General features: G+C 41.4%; 1 protein-coding gene and 1 non-coding gene across 2 annotated transcripts in view; one reads left to right on the plus strand and one right to left on the minus strand.

Moving 5' to 3' along the window:
- LACTB2 (lactamase beta 2) overlaps window positions 1–12,134 on the plus strand; it is a 32,912-nt gene extending 20,778 nt beyond the window's left edge. The window contains exons 4-7 of the mRNA XM_086336622.1: window positions 2,978–3,156; window positions 6,191–6,339; window positions 10,774–10,855; window positions 11,490–12,134. Coding sequence (XP_086192748.1) covers window positions 2,978–3,156; window positions 6,191–6,339; window positions 10,774–10,855; window positions 11,490–11,533 — 454 coding nt within the window. The 3' untranslated portion in view covers window positions 11,534–12,134. The remainder of the gene's footprint in view (window positions 1–2,977; window positions 3,157–6,190; window positions 6,340–10,773; window positions 10,856–11,489) is intronic.
- Window positions 12,135–18,281: 6,147 nt separating this feature from the next.
- TRNAR-ACG (transfer RNA arginine (anticodon ACG)) lies at window positions 18,282–18,353 on the minus strand. Its single transcript has one exon. It is a non-coding gene; the product is annotated as a tRNA-Arg (tRNA).
- Between the last annotated feature and the right edge of the window lie 6,209 nt (window positions 18,354–24,562).

Here is a 24,562-nt window from a genome sequence, read left to right on the forward strand (position 1 = left end):
TTTCATATGCAAGATTTCATTGCCTTCTAGTTAATACAGTATCAAGACTGAGAAATCTGAAACCTTTCAGGTTGCTGAACTTTTTTGACCACCTGTTTGTATTTTTTCTTTCTTTCTTTTTTTTTTTCTTCTTCACTATGTTCTGGAAATTCCCAGCGGTATACCTTGGAGGAAGTTTATAATGCTGGATCCTTGAAAGGCCTTTTCAGTCTGGAAACATGTGTCCTTCAGGTCTCACAATTTTCCTGAAGTTGTTCACTGATGTTTTCTCTAATCTGTTTTGTCCTGTTTCATTTATTAAACCCTTCCTGTTTTGTTAGAACGCTTAGACTCATCCCCTAACTTTATTTTTTCTCCTGTTTTCTGTCTTTTTTGCCTTTTTGCTGTACTTTCTGGGAGGTTTTTATCAGCTTTATCTCCTAATCCTATTTTTCCCTTTCTCTTCTCACATTTTTAGCTTTCAGGAGATCATTTTGCCCCATAAATGCTCCATTCATACTATTCTTTCTTGTTTCATCATTGCAACTTCTTATCTCTCCTAGGACATTAGTGGGGCTGTTTTTCTTTGTGGCTGTGGAGGGGAGGTTTGTGCGTGTTTTTGTTTTTGTTGGAAATTTTCTTCCTTATAATTTGTAGCCTCTAAATTGGTTTGCTTGTTTTTATTTGCTCTCCTCAGTTTGAAAGGCTCTCTTCAGATGTCTGGTGATCTGGTGTTTACCAGTGTCTTCAAAGGGTGAATGTGTGCACAGTTGCTTCAGTCATGTCAGACTCTTTGTGACCCCGTGGAGTGTAGCCCACCAGGGTCCTCTGTCCGTGGGGATTCTCCCAGCAAGAACACTGGACTGGGTTGCCATGCCCTCCTCCAGGATGTCTTCTAAGGGAGGTGACAGCTATTTGGGAGCTCTGAAAACGTAAGAGGGCTCCTGTAGGTTGTGCGCCACACTGTGGCGTCATCTAGATGAATTGTTTAGTTGGGGAACTTCCAGCATAGGAATCAGAGTCTTTCTTCCTGAGCTGGGAGTGTTTCCCAGCAAAGACTCTTCTCATCTTCATGAAGAGTAAAGGCCTGGCTGACAGCATTATAGGAGCTGAGTGTGGAAGCTGAGTGTGGAAAGAAGGCTTGGGGATCCATGTGTGTTCATGTGGTCTTCCTGTTTTTAGAAGAGTGTCGCTACCTCTGTCAGTGTCGCTACCACAGCCACAAAGAAAAACAGCCCCACTAATGTCCTAAACGAGGGTCTGTGTTTCACCCTCGTTGAACTTTCCCTCATTGAAGATTAAATCTCCAGTCGTTTCCTTCAGTGGGGTTGGAGTGCTTGTCAGGCTGCTCCAAACGAGAGGGGAATCTGAAGACTTGAATGTGTGTTAAATACACTCTCAATGAATCTTTCTTCCTTTAATCTCAGCTCCCTCCTCTACTAGATTCCTGGTGCCCCACATCCAGAGACTGGAGACTTCGGCAGTGTGAATCTGGTTGGGTCTGTCTCAGCTTTCACCTCTGCCAGCTTAGATGTCAGTTTTTCTCTCATCTAATAAGTCATTTCTCACTCATATGTCTTCTTTTAGCTTCTAGAATTCTAATGATATGGTCCATTCTCCTCACTCCAATGGGTTTATGCCATTTTTCACATATCCCTTTATGGTAATTTTATTGATGTTTTAGGAGGAAAAGAAGAGTTGCAGGTGTTAATCCAGTCTTAACCAGAAACACACTCTCAGTTCCTATACAGTAAATGCAAATATGCAATTATATCTGCCCTATCTTCCCCCCAAAAAAGTCCATTATTGAGAAAAATAAAGTATTCCAGGCACATAAAATGCAATACTATTTAGAATAGGCAAAGAGAAGGACTTCCTTGGCGGTCCAGTAGTTAAGACTCTTTGCTTCCACTGCAGAGGGCATGGGTTTGATCCCTGCCCTCATGCTGCATTGAGCAGCTGAAAAAATAAAATAATTAATTAAAAAAAAATAAAAACAGAGTTCTGTTTTTGCAGCCAAAAAATAAAGTTGTATTTAAAAAAAAAGGTAAGGATAATTAACCTCTCAAGCTAAATAAAACATAATTTAAATCTTATTCCATCAGACATTGTTTGCTATCTCCTGTGGTTTCATTTTCTAAAATAGAAAATGGAGAGGTTAATAGTACCCACCCCATTACTAGTAGGAAGGATTAAGTGTATAATGCTTGTAAATTCCTGAAGTCAGTGCCTGGCACATGGAAAGCAATATATTGATATTAGCTACTGCTGCTGCTGCTGCTAAGTCGCTTTAGTCGTGTCCGACTCGGTGCAACCCCATGGACGGCAGCCCACCAGGCTCCCCTGTCCCTGGGATTCTCCAGGCAAGAACACTGGAGTGGGGTGCCATTTCCTTCTCCAATGCATGAAAGTGAAAAGTGAAAGTAAAGTCGCTCAGTCGTGTCCGACTCCCAGCGACCCCATGGACTGCAGCCCACCAGGCTCCTCCGTCCATGGGATTTTCCAGGCAAGAGTACTGGAGTGGGGTGCCATTGCCTTCTCCATTAGCTACTACTGAGTGCTAAGCATTGAGAATATAAAGATTAGAATTAGACAGGAGTCCTGCCTTTCAGAGTTCATAGCCTTGTGAGGTAGAATGGTAAACAAGAAAACAACGTGAAATCTGCAGTAATTCAAAGTATACAATTCAAAGTACAGGAGTAATAACAGAAAAAAATGACTACTAGAGAGTGTTGCCTATATGTGGCTGAGCAATCAAGTACTCTGTAGAACAAATTATTTAGACTTAGTTCTTTAACTGGTTTATTATTGGTATGGTCATAAACCTTCATGTAGGGGATTTCCTGGCAGTCCAGTGGTTAAGACGCCACTCTTTTCAGAAAATGTGTTGACATCATTTATTTGTGTCTTGTCCATAAAGAAGGAGAGAATAATTTACGTCTCAAAATTTCTTCCAAGCCTACAAGTTCCAACTGTTACTATTTCTTCTTTGAACTAGAGTTGTATACACACCTGGCCACACTGATGATCATATGGCTCTAGTCTTAGAAGAAGAAAATGCTCTGTTTTCTGGAGATTGCATCCTAGGGGAAGGAACAACTGTATTTGAAGACCTCTATGATTATATGAACTCCCTGAAAGAGTTATTAAAAATCAAAGCTAAAGTTATATATCCAGGTGGGTCATTCTTTTAACCTAGCAAACCATTTGTTTCAAATGATGAGAAAGATTTCCTTTTGGTTTGTATATGTATATGTACATATGTATAAACTGCTTCTTGAAGATATGTATAAACTGCTTCTTTCTAAATTACACCCCTAAGTCTTGTCTAGCAATGCAATTAAAAAGAAGACTGAGAGTTGTATTAATAACTTTTTTAAAAGATAGCATTATTTTTTAATATCTACCCAGCTGTTAATAGAACTCTTAAACAAAGGAAATAAACTTATTGGGACCAGAAAATGTTTTCATTTCATGAGCTATCTTTAGTTTTGTTAACTTGATTTCTATTGTGGACTGCATTTTAGCCATGTGACCTGTAACATTTGACCTCTGAGCTTTAGTTTTTTAACTCACACTATGGAAATCAGAGGGGCTTCCCAGATGGCACTAACAGTAAAGAACCTGCCTACCAATACAGGAGACTTAAGAGACGTGAGTTTGGTCCCTGGGTCAGGAAGGTCCCCTGGAAAAGGAAATGGCAACCCTCTCCAGTGTTCTTGTCTGGAAAATCCCATGGACAGGGGAACCTGGCAGGCTATGGTCCATAGGGTTGCAAAGAGAAGACATGACTGAAGTAACAAGCATGCATGCATGGAAATCAATATTTTCCATATTAACTGTGAGACTACATTTATTTCAGTTACTCAGGAAAAAAAAATACCTATTATTAGTATATCAGCTATCACTGCCCTGCTTTACAGTATGAATCTCCTCTCCCTCTTAAAACCTAAGAAAGATACAGGACCCAACAGAAGGCCCCAGGAGGAAAAAGAGACTCAATAACTGACTCTTTTAAGTCCTTCTAACTTGTTCCTAGCCAGAGAGTCATGAAAAGATCTGTAAATACAATGTCTTCAATACCTTCATATTCTCTCATGAGGTCTCACTGCTGAGGGGTGGGAAACATACAGTTGGTGGTACTAGGCATTTGGATTCATGTTATGACATCAAAGAAGCAGAGGCTGACAACTGTTTTGAAAGAAGAGAGTAGATGCTTGATGCACTCACATTGGAGCAAAGCTAATGAGAGGGTGCCTGGTACAGGTTCTTGGAGTGTTGGCTTTAGTGAATCCAGTGAACTGGCTTATTCAATGGTATTCCATAGCCATAGCTAGCACATATTGAAGCCTGCTACCCTACCTGCCAGGTACAGTGTCAGGACCTTCACAAAGCTGTCTTCACAGAAACTCAGTGAAGCAGATAGCTGAAGAAATAAGCTCCAAGATTCAGAGACTTTCACAGCCATACAGCTAGTAAATGGTAGTCCGTATCATAAAGCCTGAGCTCTTTATATAACAGGTCAGTCTACTTTTGGTTTCTTGTTGTTGCTCTTTAGTTGCTAAGTCATGGACCCCATGGACTGTAGCCCGCCAGGCTCCTCTGTCCATGGGATTTCCTAGGCGAGAATACTACAGTGAGTTGCCATTTTCTTCTCTAGAGGATCTTCTTGACCCAGGTATTGAACCCACATCCCCTACATTGGCAGGTACACTGAGCCACCAAGGAAGCCCCTACTCCTGGTGATTGTTCTCAAATATCTTTAAAAAAACCTCTCTTGCAGATTGGTGTAATACATTCATTTTCACTGTTTTAAGAGAAGGTAAATTTCATTATGACTTTTTCTGGGTTATCAAGGTTTCTGAACTGCTAGCCTGTACATAAGACTCAAAGTTCTCCTGTGGTCCTTGTGAATTTTTAATAGCTCTTCATCACTTCCATGAAGTTACTTTATATATTCCACTTTTCAATCTTTGATAAGCATAGTGGTTAAGAACACAGAGTGGTTAAAAGACCTGAGTCAGAATCCCAGCTCCACTTAGCTATATGTAACTGCAGGCAGATTAATTACCCTTCCTATGCCTGAGTTTCTGCTGTTCAAAGGGGAGAATAAACATACGTATTTCATGGGATTCTTGTAAGAATAAAGTGCATTTAGAGCAGTATCTGGCAAATAAACTCAACATTAAAAAAAAGACTAAGATCACGGTATCCAGTCCCATCACTTCATGGCAAATATTGGGGAAACAGTGGAAGCAGCAACAGACTTTTTATTTTCTTGGGCTCCAAAATAACTGTGGACAGTGACTGCAGCCATGAAATTAAAAGACACTTGCCCCTTGAAAGGAAAGCTATGACAAATCTAGACAGTGTATTAAAAAGCAGAGACAAAAAAAAAGCAGAGACATCATTTTGCCAACAAACGTCCGTATAGGTAAAGCTATGGGTTTTCCAGTAGTCGTGTAAAGATGTGAGAGTTGGACCATAAAGAAGGCTGAGTGCCATGAAGAATTGATGCTTTTGAATTGTGGTGCTGGAAAAGACCCTTAAGGGCCCTTGGACAGCAAGGAGATCAAACCAGTCAATCCTAAAGGAAATCAACCCTGAATATTCATTGAAGGACTGTTGCTCAAGCTGAAGTTCCAACACTGTGGCCACTTGTTGGAAAGAGCTGAGTCATTAGAAAAGACCCTGATGCTGGGAAAGATTGAAGGTAAAAGTAGAAGGGAGCAGCAGAGGATGAGATGGTTGAGTGGCATCACCGATTCAAGCACATGAATTTGAGCAAACTCTGGGAGATAGTGGAGGACAGAGGAGCCTGATATGCTATAGTCCACGGGATCGCAGAGTCAGACACAGCAACTGAACAACAACTGGCAAATAATGAACACTGTTAATACTACCTGTTGTTACTGTTGTGGTTACTATTTTTATTGTTACTTTTGTTGTTATCTTTTAATTCTTACTCTTCTTTTTTCTAATGAACACTGTAATATTTTATATAGATTTTGACATAATTCTCTAATAGTTCGTGGCTTGGTATGTGATTATCTTATTACCTGTATAGTTTTCCAAATAATACTCACTTGTATATTTAGTGTGCCTTTCCAGTTCACTGTATGAAATATTTTTTTAGTAGAGTGAATTAACTTCAGTTGTACTTAAAATTTTTTATTTCATTGAAATAATTTTTATAATTATTCTGATTCAGGACATGGCCCAGTTATCCATAATGCGGAAGCTAAAATTCTACAATACATTTCTCACAGAAACATCCGAGAACAGCAGATTCTTACAGTATTTCATGAGAACTTTGAAAAGTCATTCACAGCAATGGAACTTGTAAAAAGTATTTACAAGGTAATTTTTGTTTATCTCATTTGTACATAGCCACAATTTTAATAGAAGAATCTATTCAATAGACTATTAATGTGGTAAATTCATCACATCTTAGAGCAGAATGAGTCTGTTAATTTTTTAAGTAATATTAGTCACTTGTATAGATTTGAGATCATCAAATCTCAAGTTTCTAGAATGCAGAAGTTGATAAACACTGGCCCACAGAATAACCCTTCTGAGCCATTATTAAGCCTTTCATATTTCATTCTGTAGGAGATCATTGCCAACAGCCTGGTGATGAGGCTTTGTTATGATTTATGTTTTACTTGGAGAAGGGAATGGCAACCAACTCCAGTATTCTTACCTGGAAAATTCCATGATCAGGCTACAGAGGATCCTAGCGGGCTACAGTCCATGGAATCACAGGGAGTTGGACACTACTGAGCAGCTAGCAACAATAATATATTACACTGACCATCTTTATTATCTAGTGTCCTACTCGGCAGCGAGTGAGAAGGGGTGATCTGCTGGAGACAGATCCTGGCTAATAGCAGTGAGAATTAGTAGCAGTGCCTGTGAAGGTGAAAGTCACTCAGTCATGTCCGACTCTTTGTGACCCCATGGACTATACAGTCCATGGAATTCTCCAGGCCAGAATAGTGGAGTAAGTAGCCTTTCCCATTTCCAGGGGATCTTCCTAACCCAGGGATTGAACCCAGGTCTCCCACATTGCGGGCAGATTCTTTACCAGCTGAGCCACAAGGGAAGCCCAATGGATTAAAAGGAGAAAGGCCTCAAAGAAGAGAATGAGGAAAGTCATTTAGTAGAGAAAGAGCCCCTCACACAGTGGCCTCTGAGCACATCCTTGTTTAACAGCAGCATATGGCAATCTGTCCGTAGGATTCAGTTTCTCAGCAAATGTACATTAGATAACTGATGTAGGCAGTATAGCTTAGGGATTAAGAATGTAATAAGATTATCTGGGTTTTAAGACTCCCACTGCCATAACCTATACAGCCATAAGATACCTGAGAGTGTAACTAAAGATGATCTTGAAAAGGAACCTGAGTGAGTTTCATTTAGTAAAGGTCTTTAATGTCCCATCAAACCAGTCAGTCCCTGAATATTCATTGGAAGGACTGATGGTGAGGCTGAAGCTCCAATACTTCAGCCACCTGATGCGAAGATCTGACTCATTGGGAAAAACCCTGCTGCTGGGAAGGATTGAGGGCAGAAGGAGAAGGTGGCAGCAGAGGATGAGATGGTTGGGTGGCATCACTGAGTTTGACATGAGTCTTTGAGTAAGCTCCAGGAGATAGTGAAGGACAGAAGCCTGGTGTGCTGCAGTCTGTGGGGTCAGAAAGAGTCAGACCCGACTTAGCAATTGAATGACAGCAATGTCCCAATGTCCCATAGGCCTAAGTTATCAAAAACCAGTTAAAACACACTCATTGTGCTTTGTGTTTAAAGGAATGGATGAATGATTTAAAGGGCTGAAGATAAAAAGTGCCAGGAGCAAAGGGGAAGTGTAAATATTTAAATTCTGTGAAAGAGTTCACTTCCTAGAGTTTAGCCATTCTAGATTATGCATTGAAATTGAAACATGGGTAGTGTTTTCTAACCCAAGTACAGGCTGCAGAACTCTCTGATTAACCCTCACAGATGAGTCAGCCAGTGACTGTGCCTGACTCAGAAATGCTGGTTCTGCATTCAGAGGTGTGTTCAGGGATGTGTTCACTGTGCATATGTGTACAGCATCTGTTACATATAGAATAGCATTAGATATTGTGGAGACATTTATTCTTTCTACAAACATTTACTGAAGTTTTCGTGTGCCCCTGGACTAGGTGCAGAGATACTAAGATGACTACAGATCTCTTCCCTCAGAGAACTTGGGGTTTAGCAAAGACAGACATGTTCATAATAGCTCCCATTTTTTTGAGCATGTTATGTGTTAGACACAGTACTACATGCTTCACATTACACTTGTGTTTTGGGGTACTTAATTTCCTGTACCCCAAGTTTTCACTACGTAAAGATACTATTATTCCAACTTAATAGATTTAAAAACTGACTTGAAAAGTGTGAGCTAAGTAACTTTTCCAAAGGCACAAAACTCGCAGATGTCACATACTCAAATGTCAGAAGTCAGATACTCAAACCTTGTGTTTTTCTATCACACCAAGCTTCCCTCCAGGGCCCATACACAGCACATTGGGGGCACAAAGGAAAGAGAAGTCAGTTCTACCTGGTGAAGATAATGGGTCATGAGACTTGTCTGGAACACCTTCAGAAACATAATGATTGAATCGCTTCTTGAAGAAGGAGTAAGCATTTCCCAGGCCAGATACAGGAGAAGGGAAGTCATTCTAAATAGAAGGAAAGATGTGTTCAAACAATGGGGGTCATAAAAGCCTTCTATGTGTTTGAAACCCCCCCAAAAAAATGTGTGTTATTGGAGCACAGAATGCATGTTGCAGGTGGGTAGGGAGGGAGTCCCAGGATATGAGGCAGGAAAGACAGGCATGGTGGGTCAGAGGAAGCCCTTGGTTGCCATGCTAAAAAATGTGGGCTTCAGCCTATAAACTGAGAATGACCACCACAGATCTTAGCCCAGGGGGGTTGTATAATTAGACCTAGAAAATCATGCTGGTGGATATAATACATGGTGCTGGAGCTTCAAGAGGAGTTGGGTTTGGAGGTTTTTACTTGGGAATCTTTAATGCAGTGGCAAGTTGATTGAGTAAAAAGAGAAGAGAGTCAAGTGATACAATTCATTGTAGACATCAGTGTTAAAGAGAAATCCCGGGAAGAATATCCAGAATGAAGACAAAATGATGAGAGGTAGGATAACCTAGGGAAGGGAAAAGAGAAGAGCTCTTCCAAAAGGAGAGACTCGCCTGCTGATTTCAGGTAAAATGAGGACTTAAAAGAATTCTTTGAATTTTCATTAAAATGTAATTTGATGACCTTAACAAAACATTTTCAGGGAGCTGAGAAATGGAGATAGTCAATTTAGTTAAGAAGCTTGACTTTGAAAAATTCTTAAAGAATAAAAGAGACAAATAGTGTATATGACAAATAAGTGTATGTTACCTCTTATAATGTGTAATCTAAACAATACAACAAGCTAGTGAATTATACAGTACTTTTGCCTGGAAAATGCTGTGGATGGAGGAGCCTGGTAGGCTACAGTCCATGGGGTTGCTAAGAGTCAGACACGACTGAGCGACTTCACTTTCACTTTTCACTTTCATGCCTTGGAGAAGGAAATGGAAACCCACTCCAGTGTTCTTGCCTGGAGAATCCCAGTGATGCGGGAGCCTGGTGGGCTGCCATCTATGGGGTTGCACAGAGTCGGACACAACTGAAGCGACTTAGCAGCAGCAGCAGTGACCCAAAGTGAGACATATATAGGATGAAATAGTTTTGGTTATTACTATATAAAAACCTAGAGTTATAGCTGTCTTCTTGATGGTATGGAGACTCCTTAAAAAGCTAGGAATAAAAACACCATATGACTCAGCAATCCCACTCCTAGGCATATACCCTGAGGAAATCAAAACTGAAAAAGACACATGTACCCCAGTGTTCACTGCAGCACTATTTACAATAGCTAGAACATGGAAGCAACCTAGATGTCCATCAACAGATGAATGGATAAAGAAGCTGTGGTATGTATATACAATGGAATACTACTCAGCCATAAAAAGGAATGCATTTGAATCTGTTCTAATGAAGTGGACAAAACTAGAGCCCATTATACAGAGTGAAGTAAGTCAGAAAGAGAAATATAAATATCATATATTGACACATATATGTGGAATCTGAAGAGACAGCACTGATGAATTTATTTTCAGGGTAGCAGTGGAGAAACAGACATAGAGAACAGACCTATGGACAAGGTGGGAGGAGAAGAGGGAGAAGGGGAGATGTATGGAGAGAGTAATATAGAAATTTACAATACCATGTGTGAAACAGATAGCCAATGGGAATTTACTATCTGATTCAGGGAACTCAAACAGGGACTCTGTGACAGGCTGAAGGCTGGAATGGAAAGGGAGATGAGAGCGGAATGGAAAGGGAGATGAGAGCGTGGTCTGAGAGAGAGGGGACATGGGTGTACCTATGGCTAATTCTTGATGTATGACAGAAAAACCACAGTTTTGTAAAGCAGTATCCTTCAGTTAAAATATTTTTTTAAAAAGTACCTCTCAACAACAAAAAAGACTGTCGTCTTTTGTCTTTTTTCTTTAAAAGTTTCAAAAAGACTAACCCTGTTATTTTTTTGAAAAAGAAATGTTGTCGGGACTTCCCTGGTGGTCCAGTGGTAAGGACTCTGCTTCTCCTGCAGACGGTGAGAGTTCGGAACTAAGGTCCTGCACACTGTGTGGTGTGGCCAGAAATAAATTAATTAAAATTAAAAATTTAAAAACACTCTCATCTTTCCTTTAGGATACTCCCAAGCATTTACATAAAATGGCCCAACATAATGTCTTGCTACATTTGAAAAAATTAGAAAAAGAAGGAAAAATAGGTAAGTATTCTTCCAAATTTTTTTTATTTGGAGCACTGAAAATATTTGTTAACAAATGAACTAGTTTCCTTTGAGGAAAAACACCACCTACCAGAGTTCTCCCTTGAATGTCACTGTGGGTGGGAGAGACAGTCATTAGGAAGGGTCAGTAGCAAAAGGCCAGAGAGCGACAAATTAGAACAAAAGCTCCCACAGGAGTGAGAGCCCTGCGTGGGGGCTGCAGTCCTCATCCACCCAAATCTAGCGGGAAGAGAACTTCGCTTTTGCCAGAGTGACCACAAAGAACTTTACATGTAGATTTGGGAATAGCCAAAGGTTTCGCAGTAGTAAAGGTAGTAAACTCAAAGATACTAAAGCAGTAATTCTGTAATTGTTCACTAGTGTTGACTTGTCAACTTAATAATCTTAGAAGTTTGCTGCTTAAAAAGCAAGAGGTGCAAAGTCGGATCCTGTGTAGAAGTTTTAGCAACGTTATTTGTACCCCCCAACCCGCACCATAAGAGAAACCCCAACTTTATATTGAGCAACAAAAATTTTTAGGAATTAATGCTCTTTCTAGTTACAAGAGAACTTAAAATCCAGTGATTTTGCTTGTCTGTTGTTAAATGTTTACTCTGTAATTTTCTTTCCACAGTTAGCAACACAGATCCTGAGAAGAAATGGAAAGCTCATCTTTAGTTTCAGCTTAATGAAAGATTATGTTGTTTTGATTTTGGAGAATGAGATGTTCTGTTAACTATGAATTATTTACATAGAATATAGCCTGTGGAACACTGAAAATAACCCTAGATATACTTTTAAATAACATTATATCTATTCTAAAATGTGTAAATCACATTTTGCACCTACAATATTAGCTATTTATCTAACCAAGCTCTTATAACATTTTACCAAAAATGCAGAAATCCAATAGTTTATCCATTTTCAATAAACAAAGTAACGGTTTCTTTTAAAATAATAAATTTTATGTCATTTAAACTGGATATTATTCTTAGAGATTATTTATCTATGACCAGTGGTCAGTAATACTTCTTTTTTTCCCAGCTGCTTCAGTTAACAACACAGATGTCAATGTCATCCTTCCTTTTCTACAACCTTTGTCTATATCTGTAGATTAGAGGCTTGTTTTCATGTTTCTCTCAATCATGATTAAATATCAACTCTGTTCCTCTGTATAATATGTATTTTCTTAATAATGGCATCCTACAAGTGATTCATGTAAATCAACGTTTGGTAATAGAAAAGCATTAAATTCCCAATTAAAGTCATTGTATATAAATATTTATTTCTGTAATCCATTAGTACAACCAATATGTTTTACTAATTTAGGTTTTAGTATATAGTGGCTCAGTTGGTAAAGAATCCACCTGCAATGCAGGAGACCAAGGTTCAATCCCTAGGTTGGGAAGATCCCCTCAAGAAGGAAATGGCAACTTACTCAGGTATTCTTGCCAGGGAAACCCCATGGACAGAGGAGCCTACATGGCTACAGTCCATGGGATTGCAAGACACAACTTAGTAACTAAACCACTACCATCATCAAAATATATATGAATTACATACCAAAGATTTTTAAGATTAGAATATTATAAGAGCATTTTTATATAGTGTTTTTAAATAGTGGTTAGGTTCTAAGGTCAACCACCACTGCTTATTTAACCCATAAGGTTGCCAAATAACAGTACAAAAATGAGCTCAGAATCCTGAAAGTAAGCTTCCTTTTCTCTTTTCTAAGACTTTTAAAAAATTCTTTTAATTAAAACTTGTTTTTTGACAACCTCATCTCTTCCTTCTCCTTTTCCCAAAGTGAAAGTGAAAGTCGCTCAGTTGTGTCCACCCATGGGATTCTCCAGGCCAGAATACTGGAGTGGGTAGCCGTTCCCTTCTCCAGGGGGTCTTCCCAACTCAGATGTTGAACCCAGGTCTCCCGCATTGCCAGCAGATTCTTTAGCAGCTGAGCCACCAGGGAAGCACCTTTTTCCCAAGGCCTCTAGCATTTTCATATCATTCTAAACTCTGGAGATCTGGTGTGTTCATGAAACCATTCCATATTACAAAGTAACTGGGAATTCAACAACAAACTAACAACCCAAAATGAGCAAAGGATTTGATAAGACATTTGTCCCGAGAAGATATACAAATGGCCAATAAGCACGTGAAAAGATATTCAACATCACTAATCATGAGGAAGATGCAAATTAAAACCACAGTGAATTAGGGGACAGGGATGAGAAGGGCTTTCCAAATTGAGGGGATCCCATACACAAAGCCATGGAACCATTGTCTTTCTCTAAGGTAACAGAGCACGCTTCAGGCTGCAAGTGGATCTCGTGAAAGAGGACTAGATAATGGAAGGTTATTAAACTTGGTTACTGAACGAGTCTATAAACAAGTTTTTTTTTTTTCCTTCTTTCTTTTTATCCTCTTGGAATTTTTTTGTTTAATTGGAGTATAATTGCTTTACAATGGTGTGTGAGTTTCTGCTTTACAAGTGGATCAGCTATAACTATACATATATTCCCTCCCCCTTGAGCCTCCCATCCCACCCCTCTAGGTCAACACAGAGCTGAGCTTCCTTTATCAGGTAGATTCCTTATCTCTTCCTCTTTGGTTTGGTTTGGTGGGCATTTATCCTGTTCCTTTACCTGCTGGGTATTTCTCTGCCTTTTCATCTTGTTTATAGTGCTGTATTTGGGGTGGCCTTTCTGTATTCTGGCAGTTTGTGGAATTCTCTTTATTGTGGAGTTTCCTTGCTGTGGGTGGGGTTGGATGGATGGCTTGTCAAGGTTTCCTGGTTAGGGAAGCTTTTGTCGGTGTTCTGGTGGCTGGAGCTGGATTTCTTCTCTCTGGAGTGCAATGAAGTATCCAGTAATGAGTTAGGAGATGTCAGTGGGTTTGGTGTGACTTTGGGCAGCCTGTATATTGAAGCTCAGGGCTGTGTTCCTGTGTTGCTGGAGAATTTGCATGGTATGTCTTGCTCTGGAACTTGTTGGCCCTTGGGTGGTGCTTGTTTTCAGTGCAGGCATGGAGGTGTTTGATGAGCTCCTATTGATTAATGTTCCCCGGAGTCAGGAGTTCTCTGGTGCTCTCAGGATTTGTACTTAAGCTTCCTGCCTCTGGGTTTCAGTCTTATTCTTACAGTAGCCTCAGGACTTCTCCATCTATACAGCACCAATGATAAAACATCTAGGTTAAAGATGAAAAGTTTCTCCACAATGAAGGACACCCAGAGAGGTTCACAGAGTTACATGGAGAAGAGAAGGGGGAGGAGGGAGATAGAGGTGACCAGGAGGAGAAGAGGGGGAATCAAAAGGGGAGAGAGCAAGCTAGCTAGTAATCACTTCCCTAAGTGTTCTCCACCGTCTGAAACACACAAAGAGATTCACAGAGTTGGGTAGAGAAGAGAAGGGGAAGGGAGGAGACAGAGGCAACCTGGTGGAAAAAAAGGAGAGTCCAAAGAGGGAGAGAGCAGTCAAGCCAGTAATCTCGCTCCCAAGTAAAAATGGGTACTGAAGATTGGGTTCTTAAAGGTACAAAATTGATAACAAATACCAAAAAGCAAAGATTAAAAATCTAGAGTAGAGGTTGGGTTCTCAAAAATACAATATTAAAGAAAAAAACAAAGTCACAAAAAGTATATATATATATGAAGTTTGCTTTAAAAAATAGGGTCTTTTTTTGCAAAGTAATAGGTTATAAAAATGAAAGTTAAAGGAGTAATAGAGGATTAAAAAAAAATTTTTTTTTAATTTAAAAAATGATAATAGTAAAAATATATCTAGGACTTTCTCTGGTGGTGGTGTGGACAGTGGGGTCAGTTAATTTTCAGATAGTTCCTTGATCCGGCTTATACTTCTCAAGATCTATAGGCCGCTTCCTATGTAGTCGGTGCTAACTACAGGGTTTTAATCTATTGCACCTGTCACTTCAAAGGTGGTTCCCTCTGTTTGTTTTACCTTCTTCTGTTTGCTGGTCTCTTCAGTGTCTAATTTCCACCCTGACACAAGGGGGCGGTGGTAATCACTTTTTTAGGCTCCCTTTTTCAGTCGTGCTGTGGGGAGGGAGGGATGCTGCAAACAAATATCACTGGCATGTGCTCTCAGTGTCTCGGCCACACTGGGTTTGCCCCCACTCACGGCGTGTGTGCTTTCCCTGTCTACACTGCTTAGGCTCTAGGTTGCTCTGCCGGGAACTGTCTCAGGCCGGCCCTGGGTTGTATGCACTTCCCAGGTCTAAGTCGCTCAGGTTCAGGTACTCGGGTACTCCACAAAGGCGCAGACTCTGTTGGGCCTGCGTTTTGTGCCCTTCCCAGGTCCAAGCAGCTCAGGTGACCAGGTGCTTGGCGAGCGTGGTCACCCCCAATTGAAGGCTGTGACTTATCACCTCCCCCGTCCCTGCCGCTTGGTTTTCTGGATGTACAATGAGCTCGTCTTCTCAGGTGTGCCTTGTGTCTCCTCTGGGGAGCTGATTTCTGGCTGCAACCCTCCCAGCAGATGTTGACCATCCAGAATCCCAAGAAGTCTTGGTTAGCAACGAAGCCCCCTTGCAGTTTGGTAAATGATGCCTCTCTGGGGCCACGATTGTCCCCTTCCGGTTCTGGCTGCCCTCCTCTGCCTGTCTCCAGTGGGGGATGGGCCAGTCTGCAGCTGGCTAGCTCTGCTCAGTCCTTTGTTCTGTGAGCGGGCTTGGCAGTGTCTTAGATTAGGGCTTTTCGCAGGATAGCTATCCCACAGTCTGGTTTGCTATCTCAAGTTAGTTCCCTCAGATTGTCCTCGGGGCATTCAGGCCCAGTCCTTACCCTAAGCAATGCAGCCCGCGCCTCCCTGCCCAGGCCCCGCTTGCTAGTAGCGGATATAGGTGTCTGCACTGCCTCTCCTATGGGAGTTACCGTTGGGCACGTAATCTGTGGGTTTTAATTATTTATTTATTTTTCTTCACAGTTATGTTGCCTTCTGAGGTTCCAAGGCTTGCCACAGACTTGCCAGTGAGAGTGTTTCCCAGTGTTTGGAAACCTCTCTCTTTTTTAAGACTCCATTCCCGGGACGGATCTCTATCCCTACCTCTTTTGTCTCTCTTTTTATCTTTTACATTTTTTCCTGCAGAGCTGAGCTCCCTGTGCTATATAGCAGTTTCCCAGTAGCTGTCTTACACATGGTAGTGTATATATGTCAGTGCTACCCTCCCAATTTACCCCACCCTCTCCTTACACCCCTATGTCTACTCATCCATTATATCTGCATCTCTGTTCCTGCCCTGCAAATAGGTTCATCTGTACCATTTTTCTACATTCCACATATATGCATTAATATACATTATTTGTTTTTCTCTTTCTGACCTAATTCATTCTGTGACAGCCTCTAGGTCCATTCACGTCTTTACAAATGGCCCAATTTTGTTCCTTTTATGGCCAAGTAATATTCCATTGTATATATGTACCTCTAACAAAAACAATACCATCCACTAAGTATCTGCTTTGTGTGGATCCTGGGCCAGCACTAGGGATACAAAGAGAAACAGAACAGCATCCCGCTCTCATCAGAAGCTCGTCTGCTTGTGGAGACACACGGTTACAATATAGCAGTAGCAGTAAGTCTGGAGTAAAGGAAGAGTGTGTAACCTGGATGGGATATGGAAAACTGCTGCTGCTGCTGCTGCTGCTAAGTCGCTTCAGTCGTGTCCGACTCTGTGCGACCCCATAGATGGCAGCCCACCAGGCTCCTCTGTCCCTGGGGTTCTCCAGGCAAGAATACTGGAGTGGGTTGCCATTGCCTTCTCCAATGCATGAAAGTGAAAAGTGAAAGTGAAGTCGCTCAGTCGTGCCCGACTCTTAGCGACCCCATGGACTACAGCCTACCAGGCTCCTCTGTCCGTGGGATTTTCCAGGCAAGAGTACTGGAGTGGGGTGCCGTTGCCTTCTCCAGGAAAACTGCTTAGAGGAGCCTACGCCCAGTCTTGAAAAGTAAGCAGCAGTGCAGCCGTGTGACAAATTTAGGGGTATTTTGTACATGAGAGGGCTTCCATGGTGGCTCAGATGGTAGCGTCTGCCTGCAGTGCAGGAGACCCAGGTTCAATCCCTGGGTCAGGAAGATCCCATGGAGAAGGAAATGGCTGTCCACTCCAGTATTCTTGCCTGGAGAATCCCATGGACAGAGGAACCTGGTGAAGCTACAGTCCGTGGGGTCCCATAGAGTCAGACATGACTGAGCAACTAACACTTTGGGACATGAGAAGATTGTTCTAGTTGGAGGAAATAATGTAGGCACGTTAACAGAGCAAAACATCACATGGCTGGGGAATTAATTTATATGACTACACTACACTGTATAGTGTTGTGGGTTGAGGTCATAAGGATAAAAAGCATCTCATGGGAACACAGAAACTCATAGGAACCAATGTGCTGTCCTCCAGCCACACAGGCTGGAGTATACACAACTTAGCAATTGAAAAGCAGGTGGTGGTCGGGGCCAGGACTAGTATAATTTTGTTGCTTCCTTACCAGAGAGTTTGCCCCCAACCGTGATGGTAATTTTGCTCTTCTTGTTTCTGTCACTCCAGTCAATTACTTTACCCTCTATTGAGTACACCCATAGGTTGTGGATTATTCATACCTTCTGCTTACCCATTTCCTAGTTTCTCAAGAGTGTCTACATTCTTCTCATCACCTCTGTCCTTTCTCTGTATATGTTCAGCTTTTGTTTGGAGCCACTGAGTAGCCCTCTAGGTGTCTCAGATTCAGATCACCTCATAGAAGAGGACCTGATTGTTGTAATTAATCTTCCATATCTCTCTTGAAAGCTCTCCTGCCATCCTTATATGTTATCGACCAGACTTTAGGGTAAAATTCTCTAGACCAATCATCTGGGACTAGAAAGGTCCCAGGAAATTTTATTAGAAGCATACTCCATTCATCAGACACAATACACAGAGTAAGCATTCTGAGATGGCCTTTTCAGCATCACAGGGAAAGGAGAAAATAGGCCACAGGAGTCTCAAATGTAGTAGAAGACAGAGGAACAGATACAAGAAATATTTGTGAAGAGGAAAAGAACTTAGAGACCCATTAGGTCCTGAGGGATGGGGATCAGGTGGAAAGGAAGAAACCCAGTGGGGCTGGAGGTTTCTGGCCTGGGCAGCTGGCCAGTGGCCAAGTTGATAACCAGGAAGATAGAATACAGGAAATGAAGTAGGTAGAGGGAGGATGGGAGGAACGATGCATTGTACTGTAGGTGTGAGTCTGAAGTACCAAGGAACATCCAGAGGGAGATTCCGGGTAAGCACTTAGGTATATAGATCATGATCGTGAAGTCGCTCAGTTGTGTCCGACTCTTAGCGACCCCATGTACTGTAGCCTACCAGGCTCCTCTGTCCATGGGATTTTCCAGGCAATAGTACTGGAGTGGATTGCCATTTCCTTCTCCAAGGGATCTTCCCAACCCAGGGATCGAACCTGGGTCTCCCGCATCGTAGACAGACGCTTTACCGTCTGAGCCACCAGGGAAGTCCAGAGCTGGGGCTAAATAGATAAGATATATTCTATTGCAAGTGACAAAACTAGTGTAAGCAAAAAAGGAAGTTAGTTGGCAAATGTAACCAACCTGAGATGGAGGAAGGTGAAGTCAGGCTTGTGAACAAGAGTGAAGAATTGGATCCTATCAGGTCAACCCCAGACACCTCTCTGGTCTTTTATTGTTTTGAGTCCAAGCCTCCATGACAGACTGGCTTCTTCACATGGTGCAGGACATGACTATGGGCAGCTGTGAGCTCTTCACCAGCCGGGAAAGCTGGTTCTTCCAGCTTCAGTTTGGAAACTCCTAGGGGAAGGACTCAATGACTTACACTGGCTCATTACCCATTTGTTAGGCCAGTCCCCACGGTCAAGGAAGCATGAAGTTCTGTTTTGGGCCCGGCTCTGGTCACATGCCACCCCTGTGGTCAGAGAGGACAAGGGCTGTCCTCAGATGGAGAAAAGGGTCAAAGAAGGATTCTTGACCAGTATCAATTCCTTCCTGAATAGCATTTCCTTCTGTCCAGTGTGTATAAAATATCAATAGATAATAAATAAATTATAGCTCTGCAGTAGCTGATGGAATGACTGGGCCAATTCTCTGAAACCCGAATCTTTCCTGACTGCTTCTGGGGGATCTTTTGAGTATTTGTAAGTTATTTGTGAGTATTTTCGTACATCCAGGTTGTCACTTCAAGAAAAAGTAAACTTAATAACCTATATGGGAAACTCATTTGAAAAAGGGTATATGTATGACTGAATCATGTTGCTGTGCATTGGAAACTAACATAACATTGAACTGTACCCCAAGATAAAAGTTAAAAAGTAAAGCTGACTAGTAGCAGTGAGGCTAGAATCCTGGAGAAAATGAGAAAAGATTTAAATGCGGGTTTCTCTTAAGTCTACCCGTGCTGGACTTCTGCACCCGCTTCCTTGCCAGTCTTTCTCTCTCACCAGCACAGTGCATCGCCCTACATCTTGGTACCAGTTTCCAGGCATTATTGGTACAGGAAAATTCATCTGTCTTTCCCATTTGCAGGGAGCTTAAAATACTTGGGTTTGTTAGAAAAAAAGTTCAATATTTGAAATATTGATTGTGAAAGTCTTAGTTCCAGCCACATTGATGCTGGGCCTTTTGAAACATCTGGAAATTAAAGCAGAGAATGCGATGCCAGTAACATACTCATGGATAAACCTAAAGATTGTCACAGAGTGAAGTAAGTCAGAAAAACAAATATTGTATTTGTTCACGGTATTGCATGTATGTGGAATCTAGGAAAATAGTATACTTGATCTTATTTGCAAAGCAGAAGTAAAGACACAGTTGTAGAGAACAAAGGTATGGATACCAAGGGGGAAAGGAGTGGAGGGAGGGATTGGGAAATTGGGATTGACATATATATACTATTGATACTGTGTTTAAAATAGATAACCAGTGAGAACCTACTCGGTAGCACAGGCAACTCTACTCAATGCTCTGTGGTAACCTAAATGAGAAGGATATCCAAAAAAGAGGGGATATATGTATACCTGTGGGTGATGCACTTTGCTGTGTGGCAGAAACAACATGGTAAAGCAACTATACTCCAAAAAAATTTAAAAATAAAATTGAAGTGGAAAGTGAAGGAGGAGCCTATATAAGTGTATTTACTTGTGTACACAGACAGTGTCTCTTGGAAAATACCCCCAAGTTTTAAAAAACAGTAACAGTGGTTACCTTCCGAGAGAACATATGGGTAGCTGAGGGTCTGGGTATAGGAATGAAAACAAGGAGAAGCCCTTCAAATCTTCAGGCTGTGGGTGTGTCGGTAGGATTAGGGGGTTAGACTCACTTAGAAGGGAGCATGAATCTAAATGGCACAGGCTTCTTCAACGTAACAGTGGGTTTTAGGACATGATGCCTTCAAATACCTGAGGGAGAAATTTTTTGTGTCCTAGAAGTTGTTAACCAACCATCAATCATGTGCACAGGTAAGGACTCAAGAAGAATGTCTGCCATGCACCTCTCTTTGGGGAATTGCTGGATAATGCACTTCAGAAAAACAAGGGAAAGGAAAGCCCACGATTGAAATAGCAAATCCCACACAGAAAAATGTCAAAAGTGAGTTCTAAGGGAATTCCCTGGAGATCCAGCGGTTAGGACTCTGCTCTCTCACTGACGACAGCTCTGGGTTCGATCCCTGGTCTAGGAACTAAGATCCCACAAGCAGTCCTGTGCCCCCCCCCCAACACACACACACACAAAAGTGAGTTCTAAGACAAAAGTGTCCCCATACCCTGTAGATTGGAGCAAGAGGAAATGAAGGCTTCAGAGAGAGATGGGGGGGGCGGGTGGTGTGGAAAATGAAATGTTACATGGGATGCTTGGGGCTTTGGGGAAAAAAGAACTGCTGGTGATCAGACAACAGGTCTAGCTGAGCAACTGAAGCCACAATCAGTTATTAGAAAACTATACTGGGGGTAGGGATGGGGCGGAAATGAGACAATTATTGATTCCAGAAAACAAAAGTGATGCTAGGAAGGAAATAAGTACGAAACACTATCTGACTCTTCAACTTTACATAGGCAATAATGTAAACATTGATTAAAATTGCCTTATACGATAATGGAAGGGAGGAAATGGGAGGTTGAGACTGCTAAATCATCACCTGTGATAATAGAATGTCAATCCTATTATCCACTTCTTCCTTTCAGTGAGACTGACATCTATTCTAATGGCATATGATGCAGCCCATGCTTTTACAATTTTCCCAAGGGTTGAAGAAAATTTTTCACTGAAAGAAGCTCTCTGCTTTTATACCACAGAATTATTCCCAGCCTACTTTGTGGAAGTAGATTAATCCTGCTGCTTTCTCCTGCTTCAGTTTTTAAAAATGGTGAACATATCGATCACAAATGGCATATCTCAAGATTTTATATGTAAACCCAAAACTTTAAGGAATATTTTTAACCATCCATTCTCTTAGTGCAAAAATATGGTCTTGAACCACTTTCATCACTATCAACTGGGGTACTACAGGAGGACAAAGGGGCAACAGAGGATGAGATGGTTGGATGGCATCATCGACTCAGTGGACATGAGTTTGAGCAAACTCCAGGAAATAGTGAAGCGCAGGGAAGCCTGGTGTGCTGCAGTCCATGGGGTCGCAAAGAGTTAGACACAACTTAGGGACTGAACAACAACTTTTTACAAATAAGCAAATTTCTGGTCCCTAACCAGATTTATTGAATCAGAATTCCTGAAAAGGACCAAGGAATATAATTTTTCCCATTGACCCATATGGTTCTTTACTCACACGAACAGAATTTAGTTTTATGTCTTGGGGTTTTATTTCTCAAAGTCAGGGTAAGATCCACACATATAAAATCTCGGCCTTTTTTTTTTTTTTTTTAATGCTATTGAGGACATTATGTATTTTATTATTCAGTGTTCTTCAGTGTTCACAGAATGAAATCTCTTTCAGATTTTAGAGCTAGAGAAAAAGTTGTTCTCTTATGAACTGGTCTGTTTCCTTTATTAGTCTGTCTATGTGTGCTTAGTCGCTCAGTTGTGTCCAACTTTTTGGGACCCATGGACCGTAGCCTGCCAGACTCCTCTGTCCATGGAATTCTCCAGGCAAGAATACTGGAGTGGGTAGCCATTCCCTTCTCTGGGGGATCTTCCTGACCCAGGGACAGAACCCAGGTCTCCTGCATAGCTGGCAGATTCTTTACCACCTGAGCCACCAGGGAAGCCATTTATTAGTCTAAGACTCGTCAAATTTGACTGATTATTAGAATCACCTAGGGAACTTTGGGCTGCCCTGGTAGCTCAGACAGTAAAGCATCTGCCTGCAATGTAGGAGACCTGGGTTCGATCCCTGGATCGGGAAGATCCCCTGGAGAAGGAAATGGCAATCCACTCCAGTACTCTTGCCTGGAAAATTCCATGGATGGAGGAGCCTGGTAGGCTGCATGTGATCGCAGAGTTGGACACGACTAAGCAACTTCACTGGTTGCGAGAAAGTGAGACTAAATGAGAGGGAACTTTGAAAACATATATAGCTTCCCAGACCCACCAGAGTCTACAGATTTGGGAGGATCCATAGGATATTAATAATTAACCATGCTTCATACACTCTGCATGGGACAAATATCTTACTTAATTCACCATGTTCACACTTTGCCTTCTTGGAAGCTAGTTTTAAAGCAGTTTTTCTTGGAATTTGGTTTTTTAATATAATCATTGTCCTTTTCTTCCCCTGTTTTATTGTCTCATTTAGTATTTTTTAATGAATTTCAACTTCAGAGGAAATATTTTATAATAATTCTACTCTTTGGACCAGCACATTCCCTGCAATAGCATTTAAGCCTAAAATAAATCACTTGTTAGGATGAAAGACTAAGAGATTGTTTTGAGTTCTTAAAAGTTTCATCATCCAGAGTGTATGGAGACTTCAGGGAAATTACTGTTAGAAAAATACTCTGAAAACCATTGTGATTAAATGCTGATGCATAATTAAGATACTGATTGCCCCGCTTCAGCCTCTTCAGTACAGGCACTCCCAAGACTCAGTTTGTTGTTCCTCTTTCTTTTCTTCACCACTTCAAAGAGCTAATCCATTTAGTCATGTTAACCATCACCACCAAATATATGCTAGAGCTTGAATCTTTTGCTATTGGCAGGAACTGTTCATGCGGCTGTCTGACCAAGTCCAGACTTCAGTGTGAAGAAATTCCATCCGTCTAAAACTGAACTCTTCTCAGTTCAGAAGAGTTCACAATCCTCATATTCCTGATCACCTCCCCTTCCCAAATCACCATCTGGGTTAAATAGCATCACCACTCTCTCATGTCCTCAGCCGAATTTGTCCCTGATTGCTCATATTTCTTTTAATCCCTACACCACTTAGCAAGGGAATATTTACATTATCGTTTGAGGATGTAGCTACCATCTGAAGACCAAAGAAAATGCTGGTGGGTGTGAGAGATGCCCCAGAGTGATAAACTGCTTAGGAAATGAAAGGGGCTTGCTTCACAGGTGTGAATACAGCCTGTCATTTCTCTTACTCGGTCTCAGGGATGTACCCCTATCTCTTTCCTTCCCTGGCCTAGTGCTCATTTCCTGAGTTAAAGCAAACTGCTACTGATTGATTTCCTTGAACGTGGCCTATTCCTGTTTCCATTCATCATGGTAGCGGTGGTGGTTGTAATGGTTTAGGAATATTATTTGTCCAATCAGTTCCTCATCTATAAAGATTGACGGTGGTACCTAATGATGCAACAAGGAGTTGTGAGTATTAAATGTTCATTGTGTTTAGTGCAGTGCTTGGCACCCCATAAAAGTTAGTTGCTATTTATTTTGTTAACAGAACACACTCACATATTCCCTAATTATTTCACTTGGACTCACACCAATTAAGCTCCATAAAGCACCATATTTGCTCTTCAGTAAGATCTTACCATAACTTTACAAGATAAAATGCACATTCTTCATCTTGGGAATTAAAATGTAGTAGTTGTAAAGTCTTATGTTATTTTACTGAGCAGAAGCTTCCTTATTTGAAATAGGGAAAACATTATGTTCCTGGTTAATATGAAGATTAAAATTAATAATGTATATCAACAGTGCTTGGGGGACTGCAAAGAATTATACACATTTTAATTGTTTTCACTTGTGCTGGAAGCTCTGCCTTTGAGCACAAGGGCTGATGCAAACAGGGAAATGGCTCCAAAGCATCTTTGGCCATCACCCCAAGACCTTGGCTCTACTGGGCACCGAGCCATAGACCATTTTTCTGATGGCTACAAGACATCATGTCAGCTCCACCAGTCATGAATTCCCTGAGGCATAAGACCTTCTAATTTTAGAAACAGTTGAGCAAAGTTTTTGGCACGGAACAATACACTCATTATCTCACACTCCTCAGGTGAACATGAATGACTGAGTGGCCTTCCTGTCAGAGGAGTTACTTGGCAGGTAAGTCTCCAGTTACTTCATGAAACATGCCCCCAGTATTCTGCTGTGACCTCATGTACCAATCTTCTAGGAACCACTTACCAACCGCTGTTTTCCTGTCTGTTCACGAGAACTAAAACCCTTTTGCATAGTACAGTAGTGTGTCTGCATGCTTAGTCCAACCCTTTCCAACCCCATGGACTGTATCGTAGCCTGCCAGGTTCCTCTGTCCATGCAATTCTTCAAGCAAGAATATGGAGCGGGT

The sequence above is a fragment of the Bos grunniens genome, chromosome 14, assembly GCF_055505025.1.
Source record: "Bos grunniens cultivar Pamir isolate PY7600 chromosome 14, Bosgru_T2T1.0, whole genome shotgun sequence".
NCBI classification, from domain to species: domain Eukaryota; kingdom Metazoa; phylum Chordata; class Mammalia; order Artiodactyla; family Bovidae; genus Bos; species Bos grunniens.